At 38.9% G+C, this 20,479-nt stretch overlaps 1 protein-coding gene across 4 annotated transcripts in view; it reads left to right on the forward strand.

Annotated features, from left to right (window-relative positions):
- The window catches only part of plxnb1b (plexin b1b), a 274,071-nt gene that overhangs the window by 141,838 nt on the left and 111,754 nt on the right, over positions 1-20,479 (forward strand). For all 4 annotated transcript variants that reach the window (XR_012050329.1, XM_061937833.2, XM_061937834.2 and 1 more), the window contains exon 5: positions 17,197-17,379. Coding sequence is in view for 3 of the 4 variants with exons in the window: in XM_061937833.2 (XP_061793817.1) it covers positions 17,197-17,379 (183 nt within the window). In the remaining variant the exon portion in view is untranslated. The remainder of the gene's footprint in view (positions 1-17,196; positions 17,380-20,479) is intronic.

Below are 20,479 nucleotides of genomic sequence, written 5' to 3' on the forward strand. Positions count from 1 at the left end.
TGGTGTGTGTATAAGGACGGCAAAATGGCACCCATTAGCAGACATATTATCTGGTGCCAAACTTTTCTTACCTTCTTGTACCTGCTGATGTGTATTTGAGATCTGCATAAGTCCTGAAAATTTGCGCACGTCCGCCCCTATTGTTTGTGTCGATGCGGTAGTCGCTTCAGAAAACTGTCAGAAAGCGACTTGAAGATGATCTGTAAAACATCATCCATGCAACATTTTAACCAAAGAACCACCATTACATGTTATGTAGACCACAAGGAAGTCTTTTAATTTGAGAAAAAAAATCATAATGTGATTCCTTTAATGCGCCTTATAATCCGGTGCGCCTTTTGTATGAAAAAAGACATGAATAGACCCGCTCATCGGCAGTGTGCCTTATAATCCGGTGCGCCCTATGGTCCAGAAAATACGGTACACGTACGCCTCTCGTGCAAGATTTCATGCACTTTCAGAGAGGAGGCGACTGGAAGGGACTATCAGTGAGGTGCGCAGAGTGGAGGGCGGGATTTACAGTTTGAATTCTGCCTGGAGACACCAGATTCAAGTACCCCAATTTTAACACCAGTTAGTGAGATTTACTTGATATTGAAGTTGTAAAATCTGTACTTTTTTTAAGTACCGTATTTTTCAGAACATAGGGCGCACCGGTTTATAAGGCACACTGCTGATGAGCGGGTCTAGTCAGGGTTTTTTTCATAAAAAAGGCACAACGGGTTATAAGGCGCATTAAAGGAGTCATATATATATATATATATATATAAATATATATATATATATATATATATATTTTTTTTTTTTTCTAAACACGTCCTTGTGGTCTACATCAGTGGTCCCTAACCACCGGGCCGTGGATCGATTGGTACCGGGCCGCACAAGAAATAAAAAAAAGTTTATATATATATATATATATATATATATATATATATATATATATATATATTAGAGATGCGCGGATAGGCAATTATTTCATCCGCAACCGCATCAGAAAGTAAAGAAAGGAGACTGATCCAATGCAGCACAGACATTCGCGTGCCACGCTGCAGACGCACACCAGTGCGCAATCATATGGGAGCCGCGCTGAGCGCACCTCCAAGCGCGTCTCGCTGCCGGCGACGGCCGGGTATGGGCCCCACCCCTTTCGTGAGCGCACTGCGCGCGGAGTGACCCCTGTTACGCGCCCCCGGCAACAGGGGTGGCGGGCAGGTAAGCTGCGCGGGCGGAGCGCGCGGAGTGACCCCTGTTACGAGCCCCCGGCCACGGGGGTGGCGGGCAGGTAAGCTGCTTACCTACTTCGCGTGACGCCGGCCGCGGCGAAGGCGGACGAGGCGGGGTGTCGGTGCGGTGGGCGCGGTGGTGACCCTGGACGTGCGTCGGGCCCTTCTCGCGGATCGCCTCAGCTACGGCTCCCGGTGGGGCCCTCTCGGGGGAAGGCGCCTCGGTCCCGGACCCCGGCGAGGCGTCCCTTCTCCGCTCCGTAAAAGTGTCCATCTCTTTTTTTTTTTTTTTTCTGTTGTGGCATATGCAGCAGGTGCCTGCTCGTTTTTCGTATGTGGGTAACAACATTTAACTATGTATATATATTTCCGAATTGGTTTAACTGCCACCCGCCTGAATCTATTTAAAATCTAATTTTTTTTTTTTTCAACCGCCCGACCCGACCCGCGGATAAAATCTAATTTTTTTTAATTTCATCCACCCGATCCGCGGATAATCTGCGGACTCCGCGGTTGTGCCCGCAAACCGCGCATCTCTAATATATATATATATATATATATATATATATATATATATATATATATATATATATATATCTTTTTTTTTTTTTATTAAATCAACATAAAAAATACAAGACACACTTACAATTAGTGCACCAACCCAAAAAACCTCCCTCCCCCATTTACACTCATTCACACTCATTCACACAAAAGGGTTGTTTCTTTCTGTTATTAATATTCTGGTTCCTACATTATATATCAATATGTATCAATACAGTCTGCAGGGATACAGTCCGTAAGCACACATGATTGTATTTTTTTATGACAAAAAAAAAACAATAAAATACCTGTGTCCCGTGAACTGACCGGAACTCTCTAATAACTAAAGTTCCTTGGGTGAATAATGTAAACTCACTACACCGGAATGTTTTAGCGCTTTCATGGCGAGTTCACTGACAGATATAAGTAAGAACTTAACACTACTTTATATTAGAAATGGCAACAGCGGAGGATGAATGTCCCATAACAAGAAGATAGAGAAATAGAAGAAACTTATTGACTACGTTGTCGGCACGGACTACAATGGCGGAGGCGCGCACATTTTCAGGACTTATGCAGATCCCAAATGCACATCAGTAGGTACTAGAAGGTAAGAAAAGTTGCGTTTGCGTAATATTGCGAAACAGAACGCCAGATAATGTCTGCTAATAGGTGGCACTTTGCGGTCCTTATACACACACACCATAGTAATACTCGTATGTTGAAGCACAGTACGTCTGACTACAGTAGCCGTAATGAATAATGTAAACTCACTACACCGGTATGTTTTAGCGCTTTCATGGCGAGTTTACTGACAGATATAAGTAAGAACTTTACAGACATGGCAACAGTGGAGGATGAAGGTTCAATAACAAGAAGATAGAGCAGTGGTTCTTAACCTTGTTGGAGGTACCTAACCCCACCAGTGTCATATGCGCATTCATCGAACCCTTCTTTAGTGAAAAAAAAAAAAAAAGAAGTTATATGTTTTAGGTAACACTTTAGCATGGGGAACATATTCTAAGTAACAAAGACTTAATTTAGAGTTATTTGGTTAGGGTTAGGGTTAGAGGGTTAGGGCCAGGGTTAGAGGGTTAGGGTTATAATAAGGCCATGCCAAATAAGGCATTAATAAGTACTTAATAATGACTAGTTAAGAGCCAATATGTTACTAATTTGCATGTTAATAAGCAACTAATTAATGGTGAATATGTTCCCCATACTAAAGTGTTACCATGTTTTTTTACTGGTGCATAAAATGAACCGTGGATGAACATCACCTTGTTCAAAGAACAAAACCAACACAGTGCATAAACTCACAACAATTACACACCTGCAAATCAGTCTGACTTCTGCTGTTGCCGTATCCGTAATACGTCGATAGTGAGAAGTTTTTATTTACAAGATGAGTCGGGGGAAGTGAAGTGAAGTGAATTATATTTATATAGTGCTTTTCTCTAGTGACTCAAAGCGCTTTACATAGTGAAACCCAATATCTAAGTTACATTTAAACCAGTGTGGGTGGCACTGGGAGCAGGTGGGTAAAGTGTCTTGCCCAAGGACACAACAGTAGTGACTAGGATGGCGGAAGCGGGAATCGTACCTGCAACCCTCAAGTTGCTGGCACGGCCGCTCTACCAACCGGTGTGTCTTGACCTCCGCCGAACCCCTGAGCCCAACTCACCGAACTCAGGTTAAGAACCACTGAGATAGAGAAAATGCAGAAGCTTATCGACTACAAAGGCGGACGCGCACACAATTTCAGGACTCATGCAGATCCCAAATACACATCAGCAGGTACCGGAAAGTAAGAAAAGTTGGTTTTGCGTAATATTGCGAAACAAAACACCAGATAATATGTCTGCTAATGGGTGCCATTTTACGGTCCTTATGCACGCACCATAATAAATCTCAAATGTTTAATGCGCCGACAATCCATCAAGCGGTGCGGCTTCATAGCTTACCGAAGTCGTACTAAAAACATTTTGACAGATTTTTGAGCGCCGTGTGTAATGTTCTATATTCTCAATGGAACACTTAAAGTTTTTGGTGTTGTTTACTGGCGTCATATTGCAGTCTGCACGTATCTCGTGACTGCCATCTACTGGTCACACTTACCATTACACCATGTACCTAGTACAATTGTTTCGAGGCCGGTAAGCACAACCAGATTTATTCCGTGCATTAGGCGCACCGGGTTATAAGGTGCACTGTAGATTTTTGAGAAAATTAAAGGATTGATAGTCCGAAAAATAGGGTAAATCCTACAAGTTGTTGTGTCAGTGCAGGATAGTTGCCCTCTAATCAAATGTAACGGTGTCATTATCACCAGTGTAGTGGGTCTGAATTAGACAGACCCTGTGTGGACATTGGAAGTGGATGTGTAGTGTGTGTGAGTGTGTGTTACCTTGACACACCGGTGAGGAACAACAATACTGAGTCTACTGACTGCACTGATAAGCTGGACGAGACAAAGTGGCGCAGAAAGGCTCCACGCTGAGCATTGTACTCGCAACTAAAGAGCGGCTGACGTGCACAAGACCTGGCAAGGACAGATAAACCAGACAAGATTATGGAAAATATCAACAATATCTGCCTTTTTTTTAACAATTGCAAAAGTAGAGGAGGACCAGATGTACTGCACTTTATATTTATGTACAGCTGGGATTGTAGCGATAGGACAATTTCATATCACGTTTGATATGACAAAAGTTATTCTTACCGGGGTATTGTTGAATGTGCTCAATAAGTACTTAGGCACCCCATTTGAAAGAATATACCAACTTAGTGTGCTTATTGGAGGACATGTCGATGTTAACTGTCTGTCCAGCTCTGCACAAGTAAACACGCCACAAGACTGTTTGTATTGGACGTTTTACATGCAAGCCGATATCTGACCGATTTCTAATATCAACAGCGTATTGAGACACTCCACTCGCATTGAACCTATTCAATTTATAATGAATAATTCCTACGTCACAGAATTTATAACAATCACACCCTTATTATTCCCGTGCGCGGCCACCGCTGCTGCTTACTGCTCCCCTCACCTCCCAGGGGGTGGAACGAGATTACCCTCTGCATTTGACCCATCCCACCACACCTAGTGTGTGTGTGACAATCATTGGCACTTTAACTTTTTTAACTTAACCAATATACTGTGATTTTATGTTATGTTGTGTTATTTTCATTTAATTAAGGGTTAACTGAATGAATAGTTCCAGTTTGTAGTCATGTTCCTCATCTCTACTGATCTATGGCAGCACATTGCTTTCATTTTATCCTCTGGTCTTTCTTTACGTCTTTCACCAGGAAAGTCGAGCGTTCTCAAACAGTTGACTTTAACCACAGAAGGGGGTTTTCAAGCTCTGACTTCTCCTTGGCACTATTGCTAGCCCACTGATTCCTAATTTTTTTGGATGGTTATCTTTCACATTTGAATCACTACGGCACTTGTGTTGCCCCGATACCAATATTTTGGTACCAGTACCGGTGCCAAAATGTATTTCGATACTTTTCGGTACTTTTTGATACTTTCCTAAATAAAGGGGACCACAAAAAATGTCATTATTGGCTTTATTTTAACAAAAAAATCTTCGGGTACATTAAACATATGTTTATTATTGCAAGTTTTAGTCCTTAAATAAAATAGTGAACATACTAGACAACTTGTCTTTTAGTAGTAAGTAAACAAACAAAGACTCTTAATTTAGTCTGCTGACATATGCAGTAACATATTGTGTCATTTATCTACCTAGTATTTTGTCAAAATTATTAAGGACAAGCTGTAAAAAATATATTATTAATCTACTTGTTCATTTACTGTTAATATCTGCTTACTTTCTCTTGTAACATTTTCTATCTACATTTCTGTTATAAGGTAATAATCACTTATTCTTTTGTTGTTTGATACTTTACATTAGTTTTGGATGATACCACAAATTTTGGTATCAATCCGATACCAAGTAGTTACATATTCAAAGTCCTCATGTGTCCAGGGACATATTTCCTGAGTTTATAAACATAATATAAATTTTTTTTAAACAAAAGATTTTGTGATGCTAAAAAATAGGGATGTCCGATAATGGCTTTTTGCCGATATTCGATATTCCGATATTGTCCAACTCTTTAATTACCGATACCGATATCAACCGATACCGATATCAACCGATTTATACAGTCGTGGAATTAACACATTATTATGCCTAATTTGGACAACCAGGTATGGTGAAGATAAGGTCCTTTTAAAAAAAAATAAAAAATAAAAATAAGATAAATAAAAAAGAAAAGTAAAACAATATAAAAACAGTTACAGTGAAACTAGTAATTAATGAAAATTAGTAAAATTAACTGTTAAAGGTTAGTACTATTAGTGGACCAGCAGCACGCACAATCATGTGTGCTTACGGACTGTATCCCTTGCAGACTGTATTGATATATATTGATATATAATGTAGGATCCAGAATATTAATAACAGAAAGAAACAACCTTTTTGTGTGAATGGAGGAGGGAGATTTTTTGGGTTGGTGCACTAATTGTAAGTGTATCTTGTGGTTTTTATGTTGATTTAATAAAAAAAATTAATACAAAAACAAAAAACGATACCGATAAAAAAAAAAAAACGATTCCGATAATTTCCGATATTACATTTTGACGTATTTATCGGCCGATAATATCGGCAGGCCAATATTATCGAACATCTCTACTATGATGTAATCATAGTAGTATCGACTAAATACACTCTATTTGATATCATTACAGTGAATGTCAGGTGTAGATCCACCCATGGCATTTGTTTACATTCAGGAACAAGCTGTTGTATCCTCCTACGGTGTGTAGTGAAGCATGTTTAGCTATTCCTCGTCCTGCAGTGATAATGATACTTGTAAGAAACATACTTTATTTGTCGCCATGGAGACGAGGATTGGTGATTTAGAAGTAGCTACAACACTGCAGACTGCGGATGGACTTTAGCCGCTAGCTAGCTAGCCATGTCTTAAAGCACCTCTTCCTGAGGGTGTTTCAGTGTTATAACTTCACCTTTATCGTCAGTTTTTAAGCCAAAATGCGTCCGTTCTCCCTTTTCCGTCTACACACTGTGTCTGCTTGTAAGTACTCCGTGATTGAGCGCTGCCGAACATGCTCCTCTGCTTGTAAACCAGCAATGACATGACGTGACGACGACGGAGGGGCGGGGGACCGGTACTTTTTAGAGGCGGTATAGTACCGAATACGATTCATTAGTATCGCGTTACTATACCAAAACCATACAACACTGTACGGCACCAATTCCAGAGCCCTGCATATCGATACCGGTACTCAATAATACCAATTTTCAGTACTTTTATGTTAGCTCATGTGTTTTTATTTATTTGTTAGTTTAATAATAAAATCTAATGTTTTAAATTGGCATTTGAAATGAATGATAACTGTGTTGTCGAAGTTAGGAAGTAGGCTCTGCCATTAAAAGGGATCTATTATGAAAAACCCACTTTTTTTTACCTGTTGGTACCTGTTTTTTTTGTATTTTGGATCTGCATAAGTCCTGAAAGTTTGAATTCAAACCATGGAGGCATGGTGAAGATGTATATGGAACAATCTTTTCTTACTTTATACTTCCTCTAAAACAATATGCCCTATTGTGACGTTTTTCCCAAGTGTGATGTCAGTGGATATCTCCATATATGGTAGAAATTTACCCGAAGAGCTTTGCGCGAGTTCGCCATTGTTGCGCGACGCAGTAGTCAATAAGTTCCTTATTTTTCTCTATCCTCTTGTTGTGTGGCATCCTGGCTCGTACATGCACGTGCATCCTCCACTGTTGCCATTTCTAATACGAAGTAGTGTATAGTTCTAACTAGGGTTGTACGGTATACCGGTATTGGTATAGTACCGCGATACTAATGAATCATATTCGGTACTATACTGCCTCTAAAAAGTACCAGTCTACCACTTGTCCTAATAATTTTGACAAAATAATAGAATGATAAATGTCACAATATACTAATTAGGAGCCTTTGTTTGTTTACTTACTACTAAAAGACAAGTTGTCTAGTATGTTTACTATTTTATTTAAGGACAAACTTGCAATAAGAAACATGTGTTTAATGTACCCTAAGATTTTTTGTTAAAATAAACCCAATGATGCAATTTTTTGTGGTCCCCTTTATTTAGAAAAGTATCAAAGTACCGAAATATTTGATTTTGGTACCTGTACCAGTACCAAAATATTGGTATCGGGACAACACTTGTTTTAACTTATATCTGTCAGTAGACTGGATGACGGGGAAAAGACACAGTTGAATTGGAGCCACGTAAATAAGACCGACCACAAAACGGCGCACCCTGAAGCGACTATCAGAAAGCGACTTGAAGATGATCTGTAAAACATCATCTATGCAACATTTTGACCAAAGAACCACCATTACATGTTATGTAGACCACAAAAAAGACTCAATAATATGACCCTTTAGAGTTGGATGTAAAAGTCTTGTCTTTTGTTGAGTCCTACAAAGTGTTTATACTGTAAGTATTGTACTTATTACACACCAGCTGTTTGATTGTAACATGCATCTTAGTTGTAGACTTAGACTTCCTTTTATTGTCATTCAAATTTGAATTTTACAGTTGTAGTCTTTATTACCAAATTTGGAAGTGTTGAAATCGCCATGTAAAATTGTTCATGCTTATCAATAGTATGTCTATGGAAAAATACAATGTAAATTAGCATCGAGCTAGCACATTTTTGAAAAACCCGAGTTTTACTTTTGAGTGCTGTCATCAGACATGCTTGATTTGTTGAGAGAGAAAATTGCAACATTACTTAAAGGGGAACTGCAGTTTTTTTTGGGAATTTTGCCTATCGTTCACAATCATTATGAAAGACATGATGATGGATGGATTTTTTTTTAATGCATTCTAAATATTAAATAAACGTAAATAAAAATCCACTTACAGCAGAGCCAATGGGAGCTCCACTATTCCGCCCATAAAAAAAACATTCAAAAAGCGCCAACAATACTCCATTTACATTTCGTGGCTTGAATATTAACCAAGTATTAGTGTTTTTGTTAGAGATGTCCGATAATGGCTTTTTTTGCCGATATATGCCGAGCATGAGGAGGTTGAGGTGGGCGGGGTTGGGCTGGGGTGGTGTATATTGTATTGTAGCGTCTCGGAAGAGTTAGTGCTGCAAGGGGTTCTGGGTATTTGTTCTGTTGTGTTTATGTTGTGCTACGGTGCGGATGTTCTCCCGAAATGTGTTTGTCATTCTTGTTTGGTGTGGGTTCACAGGTTGGCGCATATTTGTAACAGTGTTAACGTTGTTTATACGGCCACCCTCAGTGTGACCTGTATGGCTGTTGACCAAGTATGCCTTGCAGTCACTTGTGTGTGTGAAAAGACGTAGATATTATGTGACTGGGCCGGCACGCAAAGGCAGTGCCTTTAAGGTTTATTGGCGCTCTGTACTTCTCCCTACGTCCGTGTACCACTCCGTACAGCGGCGTTTTAAAAAGTCATACATTTTACTTTTTGAAACCGATACCGATAATTTCCGATATTACATTGTAAAGCATTTATTGGCCGATAATATCGGCAGTCCGATATTATCGGACATCTCTAGTTATTGTTATTATAAGTCTGTGTACCACTCCGTACAGCGGCGCTTTAAAAAGTCATAAATTTTACTTTTTGAAACCGATACCGATCATTTCCGACATTACATTTTAAAGTATTTATCGGCCGATAATATTGGCAGTCCGATATTATCGGGCATCTCTAGTTATTGTTATTATAAGTCTGTGTACCACTCCGTTTAGCGGCGTTTTAAAATGTCATAAATTTTACTTTTTAAAACCGATACCGATAATTTCCGATATTACATTTTAAAGCATTTATCGGCCGATAATATCGGCAGTCCAATATTATCGGACATCTCTAGTTATTGTTATTATAAGTCTGTGTACCACTCTGTACAGCGCCGTTTTAAAAAGTCATAAATGTTACTTTTTGAAACAGATACCGATAATTTCCGATATTACATTTTAAAGGATTTATCGGCCGATGATATCGGCAGTCCGATATTATCGGACATCTCTAGTTATTGTTATTATAAGTCTGTGTACCACTCCGTACAGCGGCGTTTTAAAAAGTCATAAATTTTGCTTTTTAAAACCGATACCGATAATTTCCGATATTACATTTTAAAGCATTTATCGGCCGATAATATCGGCAGTCTGATATTATCGGACATCTCTAGTTATTGTTATTATAAGTCTGTGTACCTCTCCGTACAGCGGCGTTTTAAAAAGTCATACATTTTACTTTTTGAAACCGATACCGATAATTTCCGATGTTACATTTTAAAGCATTTATCGGCTTTAAAACTGCTAACACAGACAAACTATTTCGTGTGGGCCTCTGTTTACATCATCGAGTGGTCTGCTGTTTCCTCGCTTCCCTGCTCCCTGTAAGTTTTATTCTAGACCATAAATCATGCCTCTCACCTGGACATGAGACGTCTGAGTAGGTAATCCGACAAGTTGGTACACTTTGACAGGCATATAGGACCTGGAACTGGCAAGTAAGACACGAAAAGCGCTTGGCTCCAGCCCCCTGCGACCCTGAAAAGGACAAGCGGTAGAAAAATGGATGAACGCAAGTGTTGAGGGAGCTTTGCCCAGTGATTACATTTCACTTGGCTTCCTGTTTTGAGACAACAAGCAAAGCAGACGTCCTGCATGCACAGTCTTAGTGGTTATTGACAGTGCTGTTCACCACATGAGCAAGGCAGTCTCACGCGAGGACGAACATGCCGATACCGAATAGACTCAACATGGCAAAAAATGCCTCGCTCGTTCTTTACCACGTCTTTTTGCCAAAATGTGTGGATGATTGTGATCCTATCACGGAGGGTGTACTCATACTACACCATTTACACCATGATAGACTTGTGTTCGATTCCTCCTTCCTCTACTGGCCCACGCTGGCCTGCGTTTGATCATTGGTACTCTGACCCGTTTAATTGTCATATCAGTCTTTTCTGCTGTTTTATGAATAGTTTTATTGATTATTTATTTTTATTTATTTATTAATTTATTTATTTTTAGTACTGTCCAGCTTCTCAGGCAAATCATATTGTTGATGTAGATGCCCATATCGGCTGTACAAATTTACTTCACAAAAGAGATTATTTCTAATATTAATTCCTCGCCAGAGGAGCACACAACTGTTATGCTGCGGCTTTAACTTGTGGATTATTTGGATTCATTTTGTTTCACTATGAATTTAATTGAAGCCACATTGAACGTGACTTTTTAAAGGTGTTGCTCTCACATGTTTTACAGTTAGTCATTCTCTCACACATTGTTTGACTACTATGGAGGGTCAAATTGGACAAAATGTAATCAAAAGGTATTTACTTTAATGTGTCAAATAATAATTTGAATTAAATTCATATTTTATTAGATATATCATTAATTTAGTTACCGTATTTTTTGGAGTATAAGTCGCTCCGGAGTATAAGTCGCACCTGCCGAAAATGCACAATAAAGAAGGAAAAAAACATATATAAGTCGCTCCGGAGAATAAGTCGCACCTGCCGAAAATGCATAATAAAGAAGGAAAAAAACATATATAAGTCGCTCCGGAGTATAAGTCGCACCTGCCGAAAATGCATAATAAAGAAGGAAAAAAACATATATAAGTCGCTCCGGAGTATAAGTCGCACCTGCCGAAAATGCATAATAAAGAAGGAAAAAAACATATGTAAGTCGCTCCAGAGTATAAGTCGCACCGGCCGAAAATGCATAATGAAGAAGGAAAAAAACATATATAAGTCGCACTGGTGTAAGTCGCAACTGCCGAAAATGCATAATAAAGAAGGAAAAAAACATGTATAAGTCGCTCCGGAGTATAAGTCGCACCTGCCGAAAATGCATAATAAAGAAGGAAAAAAACATTTATAAGTCGTTCCGGAGTATAAGTCGCACCGGCTGAAAATGCATAATAAAGAAGGAAAAAAACATATATAAGTCGCTCCGGAGTATAAGTCGCACCTGCCAAAAATGCATAATAAAGAAGGAAAAAAAACATATATAAGTCGCTCCGGAGTATAAGTCGCACCTGCCGAAAATGCATAATAAAAAAGGAAAAAAACATATATAAGTCGCTCCGGAGTATAAGTTGCACCGGCCGAAAATGCATAATAAAGAAGGAAAAAAACATATATAAGTTGCTCCAGAGTATAAGTCGCACCCCCCAAAAATGCATGATAAAGAAGGAAAAAACATATATAAGTCGCTCCGGAGTATAAGTCGCACCGGCTGAAAATGCATAATAAAGAAGGGAAAAAACATATATAAGTCGCTCCGGAGTATAAGTCGCACCGGCCGAAAATGCATAATAAAGAAGGAAAAAAACATATATAAGTCGCACTGGAGTATAAGTCGCATTTTTTGGGGGAAATTTATTTGATAAAACCCAACACCAAGAATAGACATTTGAAAGGCAATTTAAAATAAATAAAGAATAGTGAAAGACAGGCTGAATAAGTGTACGTTATATGACGCATAAATAACCAACTGAGAACGTGCCTGGTATGTTAACGTAACATATCATGGTAAGAGTCATTCAAATAACTATAACATATAAAACATGCTATACGTTTACCAAACAATCTGTCACTCATAATCACTAATGCCCATGATTTAGTCTCTTACGTGAATGAGCTAAATAATATTATTTGATATTTTACGGTAATGTGTTAATAATTTCACACATAAGTCGCTCCTGAGTATAAGTTGCACCCCGGGCCAAACTATGAAAAAAACTGTGACTTATAGTCCGACAAATACGGTAATATATTCCATATATCCATTACCAGAAGTGTGAGCACTAGACCTGGGTGTAGTGTGGACAAATGGGGCCATTTATTTTCAATGTGTTTTTATTTTTGTACTTGTCTTAATCATTTTGTATGTGTTTTACACTTTTCTCAACTTTTTAAAAAAAAAGCCTAACCAGGGACAAGGGTTGAAAATTAACCGGTGGGTAGAAGTCTTATGTACTTTGACATCGGTTACCTGTGGGTAGCAATGTTTCATTGTACTGTCCCTGTCAAATAAACACATACCGTATTTTTCTGAGTATAAGTCGCACCTGCCAAAAATGCATTATAAAGAAGGAAAAAAACAAATATAAATCGCACTGGAGCCCGGCCAAACTATGAAAAAAACTGCGACTTATAGTCCGAAAAATACGGTAAATAAATAAATAAATGGTAACACTTTAGTATGGGGAACATATTCTAAGTAACAAAGACTTAATTTAGAGTTATTTGGACACGAGGGGGACATATAAGGGTTAGGGTTACTAATAAGCAATAATTCTGAGGTTATTGAGCCAATATGTTACTAATTTGCATGTTAATAAGCAACTAATTAATGGTGAATATGTTCCCCATACTAAAGTCTTACCAAACAAATATAATTATTTAATAATTTAACTAACCATGATTTATTTATTAAAGGATTTGTTTTACAATTTAATGAATTTTTTCATGATTTCATGATTAATTGAAGTATTTTTTATGAATCTGTGAGTCAGCGCTTTAATGAATTTATTGTAATTGCCAAACTCACCAATCAAGCCCAGTCAGTGGGCAGGGCTAACAGGAATCTAGTCCAATGATTGTTTTGGTCTGAAGGTTGGAACTTTGTATCTTTAAAAACATAGATTACCTGTGCTGTGCTGGAGGTGGGTTAAGGGGAGCAAATCATGGTATCCTTTTCTCCTAAAGCCTGGTGTATACTCTCGCATCGTCGTCTTGCCCCCGGACACTGCGTAGCCTTGCGTGCACCTCCCAAATATCCGAAGTTTGCATCGACGCAGACCGCAGAGAATTTGAAGAGAAGGTCTTCGACCACAGAAAAGCAGACTTAGTGCTTGAAATGCACAAATTATTGTATGAAATAAAGCAAAAGTGATTAAACATTTGCATGAAAACAGATATTGTTTATTTTATATCTTGGGGCGCACTGAAAATAATTACAGAGCGAGTCCAGAAGAAAGTCACAAAGTACGACACTCTTTTTAACTTTTGTTGCCAAACAGTAACACATGACCATACGTGTCTTATACATACAGCATGTCATAACAATAGTTGTTGAACGGTTTTGTGTATTTACAATTACATAGCTCTCTCTTATCCCGTGCCCCCAAACAACCGAATAGGACTGCAAAATAATAATAAACACGAGCTCCGCGAAGCGAGAGTATTTTACAGCCTTTAGTGCCGTGAGCCTGTCATAAACTTCCCTGGAGCTCATTGTCAGCAAATATGGCGGCGATGGGGTTGGAACTTTTGCGTGTTATTTGCACCTAATTTTTTTTCAAACATTCCACAAGGAGATGAAAAATCATCACACATCAACACATCTAACTAACCTTATCAGCCACATGAAATACGAAGTAAGAATGGTGTGTACTAACTACACATTAATCTACCTTTAGAATTAGATATATATTAGTGTTGTCCCGATACCAATATTTTGGTACCGGTACTAATATTATTTCGATACTTTTCGATACTTTTCTAAATAAAGGAGACCACAAAAAATTGCATTATTGGCTTTATTTTAACAAAAAATCTTAGGGTACATTAAACATGTTTCTAATTGCAAGTTTGTCCTTAAATAAAATAGGGAACATACGAGACAACTTGTCTTTTAGTAGTAAGTAAACAAACAAAGGCTCCTAATTAGTCTGCTGACATATGCAGTAACATATTGTGTCATTTATCATTCTATTATTTTGTCAACATTATTAGGGACAAGTGGTAGAAAATGAATTATTAATCTACTTGTTCATTTACTGTTAATATCTGCTTACTTTCTCTTTTAACATGTTCTATCTACCCTTCTGTTAAAATGTAATAATCACTTATTCTTCTGTTGTTTGATACTTTACATTAGTTTTGGATGATAGCACAAATTTGAGTATCGATCCGATACCAAGTCGTTACAGGATCATACATTGGTCATATTTAAAGTCCTCATATGTCCAGAGACATATTTCCTGAGTTTATAAATATAATATAAATTAAAAAAAAACAAAAGAAGATGTTGTGATGCCAAAAAATATCGACGTAATCATAGTAATATCGACTAGATACGTGCCTGTGCTTGGTATCATTACAGTGGATGTTATGTGTAGATCCACTAATGGCGTTTGTTTACATTTTGACGCCGGTGAGCTATGGTGTGTAGTGAAGCATGTTTAGCTATTCCTCGTCCTGCAGTGATAATGGTACGTGTAAGAAACATACTTTATTTGTCGCCATGGAGACCAGGATTAGTGATTTAGAAGTCGCTAAAACGACGGATGGACGTCAGCCGCTAGCTAGCTAGCCATGTCTTAAAGCACCACTTCCTGAGGGCGTTTCAGTGTTATAACTTCACCTTTATCGTTGGTTTTTAAGCCAAAATGTGTCCGTTCTCACTTTTTATGTCCACACACTGTGTCTGTTTGTTAGTACTCCGTGATTGTGCGCTGCCGAACATGCTCCTCTGCTCGTAAACCAGCAATGACACGACGTGACGACCGGGGGGGTGGTATAGTATCGAATATGATTCATTAGTATCGCGGTACTATACTAATACTGGTATACTGTACAACCCTAATATATATATATATATATATATATATATATATATATATATATATATATATATATATATATATATATATATATATATATATATACACACAAACCCCCATATGAGTTGAGAAATTGTGTTAGATGTAAATATAAACAGAATACAATGATTTGCAAATCATTTTCAACCCATATTCAGTTGAATATGCTACAAAGACAACATATTTGATGTTCAAACTGATAAACTTTTTTTTTGTTGCAAATAATCATTAACTTTAGAATTTGATGCCAGCAACACGTGACAAAGAAGTTGGGAAAGGTGGCAATAAATACTGATAAAGTTGAGGAATGCTCATCAAACACTTATTTGGAACATCCCACAGGTGAACAGGCAAATTGGGAACAGGTGGGTGCCATGATTGGGTATAAAAGTAGATTCCATGAAATGCTCAGTCATTCACAAAAAAGGATGGGGCAAGGGTCACCACTTTGTCAACAAATGCATGAGCAAATTGTTGAACAGTTTAAGAATACCTTTCTCAACCAGCTATTGCAAGGAATTTAGGGATTTCACCATCTACGGTCCGTAATATCATCAAAGGGTTCAGAGAATCTGGAGAAATCACTGCACGTAAGCAACTAAGGCCGTGATCTTCGATCCCTCAGGCTGTACTGCATCAACAAGCGACATCAGTGTGTAAAGGATATCACCACATGGGCTCAGGAACACTTCAGAAACCCACTGTCAGTAACTATAGTTGGTCGCTACATCTGTAAGTGCAAGTTAAAACTCTCCTATGCAAGGCGAAAACCGTTTATCAACAACACCCAGAAACGTCGTCGGCTTCGCTGGGCCTGAGCTCATCTAAGATGGACTGATACAAAGTGGAAAAGTGTTCTGTGGTCTGACGAGTCCACATTTCGGACCAAAGAGGAAAAGAACCATCCGTGTTTTTATAGACGCAAAGTTGAAAAGCCAGCATCTGTGATGGTATGGGGGTGTATTAGTGCCCAAGACATGGGTAACTTACACATCTGTGAAGGCACCATTAATGCTGAAAGGTACATACAGGTTTTGGAGCAACATATGTTGCCATCCAGCAACGTTACCCTGCTTATTTCAGCAAGACAATGCCAAGCCACGTGTTACATCAACGTGGCTTCATAGTAAAAGAGTGCGGGTACTAGACTGGCCTGCCTGTAGTCCAGACCTGTCTCCCATTGAAAATATGTGGCACATTATGAAGCCTAAAATACCACAACGTAGACCCCCGGACTGTTGAACAACTTAAGCTGTACATCAAGCAAGAATGGGAAAGAATTCCACCTGAGAAGCTTAAAAAATGTGTCTCCTCAGTTCCCAAACGTTTATTGAGTGTTGTTAAAAGGAAAGGCCATGTAACACAGTGGTGAACATGCCCTTTCTATACTACTTTGGCATGTGTTGCAGCCATGAAATTCTAAGTTAATTATTATTTGCAAAAAAAAAAAAAAAAGTTTATGAGTTTGAACATCAAATATGTTGTCTTTGTAGTGCATTCAATTGAATATGGGTTGAAAAAGATTTGCAAATCATTGTATTCCGTTTATATTTACATCTAACACAATTTCCCAACTCATATGGAAACGGGGTTTGTATAAGTCATAAATAAGTCATCAGTCTTGAGAAGCCGGAAGTTATCTATCGGTATTGGCTTAAAGACAGTGACATAAGACTCCAGAATAGATGCATATCATCTTGCATTGATGTCCCTTTGCTCTATCCTGTCTGACAGAACACCCTGGATGCTTACCCCTGCGGCTCCGATCACACACCCAGCCCCATGGCGAGCCGGATCGCCGTGGAAGCTGAAACCATACTGGACAGCCCGTCTGCCCGACTCACAGCTGTTGCAGTCAGCGTGAGGGCGGAACATACCATCGCATTCTTGGGAGACTCCAAGGGAAACCTGCACAAGGTAAATGTTCACATATTGCATGGATGTATGTATATATACATGTATGTACTGTATGCATATCCTGGCCTTGTGTTGGTCACTGCAATGCATTAATTCTAATTTAAATCCATTTATTATCATTGTAGCCACCAGACTTTCCTTTATTCCCCTTTCTGCGCTAACCACTCCATCTTGTCCTGTCAGCCAGTTAGTGAAGTTTCAAATTAGGTCTGTTTCATGCGTGCGAGCAGAAGCTTTCAGGCTGAACTTACTCCAGAAATAATCTCCCAGAACATTTTGGCTCAGGTTGTAGACCGGTTGAAAGGTTGCACATTCACTCCTAAAATAGGCAGAAGCACTGGGACTGGGAATTCATCCATCCTTTTCTTTACGTGCGGTAAGATGCAGCCTATTTCAGCTGACTTGGGGCGAGAAGCGGGGTACAACCCTTGGCCTAGACTGGTCACCAGCCAATCACATTTACACAAACATTCCCACTCGCGTTCACGCCTATGGACAATTTACAGTCTCCAATTAACAATTTCATTCATATTTGATTAATGAATAAAAAATAAATACTATACTGAATAATTAATTAATCAAAACAAATATACCAGAAATACAATTCTATAAATTACAAAATATCATGAACACATATACAAAACCCAAAACCAGTGAAGTTGGCACTTTTTGTAATTCGTAAATAAAAACTGAATACAATGATTTGCAAATCCTTTTCAACTTATATTCAATTGAATAGACTGCAAAGACAAGATATTTAATGTTCCAACTGAGAAACTAATTTTTTTTTTGCAAATAATCATTAACTTAGAATTTAATGGCAGCAACACATTGCAAAAAAGCTGGCACAGGGGCATTTTTACCACTGTGTTACATGGCCTTTCCTTTTAACAACACTCAGTAAACGTTTGGGAACTGAGGAGACACATTTTTTAAGCTTTTCAGGTGGAATTCTTTCACATTATTGCTTGATGTACAGCTTAAGTTGTTCAGGTTTTTAGGCTTCATATTGGGCCACACATTTTCAATGGGAGACAGGTCTGGACTACTGGCAGGCCAGTCTAGTACCCGCACTCTTTTACTATGAAGCCACGCTGTTGTAACACGTGGTTTGGCATTGTCTTGCTGAAATAAGCAGGGGCGTCCATGATAACGTTGCTTGGATGAAAACCTGTATGTACCTTTCAGCATTAATGGTGCCTTCACAGATGTGTAAGTTACCCATGCCTTGGGCACTAATACACCCCCCATACCATCACAGATGCTGGCTTTTGAACTTTGCGCCTATAACAATGCGGATGCTTCTTTTCCTCTTTGTTCCGGAGGACACGACGTCCACAGTTTCCAAATACAATTTCAAATGTGGACATGCAAACCACAGAACACTTTTCCACTTTGCATCGGTCCATCTTAGATGAGCTCGGGGCCAGCGAAGCTGGTGGCGTTTCTGGGTGTTGTTGATAAATGGCTTTCGCTTTGCATAGTAGAGTTTTAACTTGCACTTACAGATGTAGCGACGAACTGCAGTTACTGACAGTAGTTTTCTGAAGTGTTCCTGAGCCCATGTGGTGATATCCTTTACAGAGTAATGTCGCTTTTTGATGCAGTACCGCCTGAGTGATCAAAGGTCACGGGCATTGACCGTAGATGGTGCAATCCCTAAATTCCTTGCAATAGCTGGTTGAGAAATGTTGTTGTTAAACTGTTGGACAATTTGCTCACGCATTTGTTCACAAAGTAGTGACCCTCGCCCCATCCTTGTTTGTGAATGACTGAGCATTGCATGGATGCTGCTTTTATACCCAATCATGGCACCCACCCATTCCCAATTAGCCTGTTCACCTGTGAGATGTTCCAAATAGGTGTTTGATGAGCATTCCTTGACTTTCTCAATCTTTTTTGCCACTTGTGCCAGCTTTTTTGAAACAGGTTGCAGGCATCAAATTCCAAATGAGTTTTCCAGTCTGAACGTTAAGTATCTTGTCTTTGCATTCAATTGAATATAAGTTGGAAAGGATTTGCAAATCATCGTATTCTGTTTTTATTTACCATTTACACAACATGCCAACTTCACTGGTTTCGGGTTTTGTATATATGATAGTAGCTTCAATATGGAGTTTTTCCATAGTACTGGTAGTTTAATGCCAGTGATGTGTTGAAATATCTCCATTAGATCACTGCACTAAGATCTAACAGGACCAGTACAGAAACAAGACCTTCGTTTGACTCAACAAAGAGTTCGTAAATAACTTTAATGACTGCGAAGTCTGTGCTTTGATGCATTCTAAAGCCGAAAGGAAAGTTGCGTTTGGTAAGAAGTCGTGTCACTGCTTGGTAAGTGCTTTCTCTCGGTTTTGGGACAAAAACTGCATATTGGACATTGCTCTGTAATTAGCTAAGGCATTGACTCAAGATGAGCTTTTTGAAGAAGTTTCATGACAGCCACTTTAAAGGACTGTGGTCCATGGCTCGAAAGAAATATTGATCATATTGAGTACAAATGTGCAAACTAGGGCTCGAGCATCCTGAAGCAAGCAAGTAGTGATTGGATCTAATGAATATAGAATTCCATCCATCCATCCATTTTCTACCGCTTATTCCCTTTGGGGTCGCGGGGGGCGCTGGAGCCTATCTCAGCTACAATCGCGCGGAAGGCGGGGTACACCCTGGACAAGAATTGTAGTGGATAAATGAGAACGATTCATTGGACAAAGAGTCTAAGTATGCATCAGTAATGACTACTTCATCTAAGTAAATGACCCACGCTTGAGGAATGAATCACATTGACTGACAGAAGTAGAACCTTTAGTTAGTCTCTGATTTTATTGGTGAAAAAAGCCATTAGGTCATCACTACTGAGAGAGAGAGAAATAGATGGATGGCGCTTTTAGGTAAGGAGTCGAGTTTGTGTATTCCAAACCATAGCTGCCAATTACAATCAATCAATGTTAAATGATTCCCAGTTAAAACTTCACAAGTTCACATTTTTTCTCAAGTGATCAAAAGAAGTGGGCAGAAGAAGCCCAGCTTGTCTAGTCGCACCGCTGTGCCATAAGCAGCATTCCAAAAAAACAAAGGATGAACCAACTGAACCCCATAT

This window comes from Nerophis lumbriciformis, linkage group LG03 (genome assembly GCF_033978685.3).
Source record: "Nerophis lumbriciformis linkage group LG03, RoL_Nlum_v2.1, whole genome shotgun sequence".
Classification (NCBI taxonomy): Eukaryota; Metazoa; Chordata; class Actinopteri; order Syngnathiformes; family Syngnathidae; genus Nerophis; species Nerophis lumbriciformis.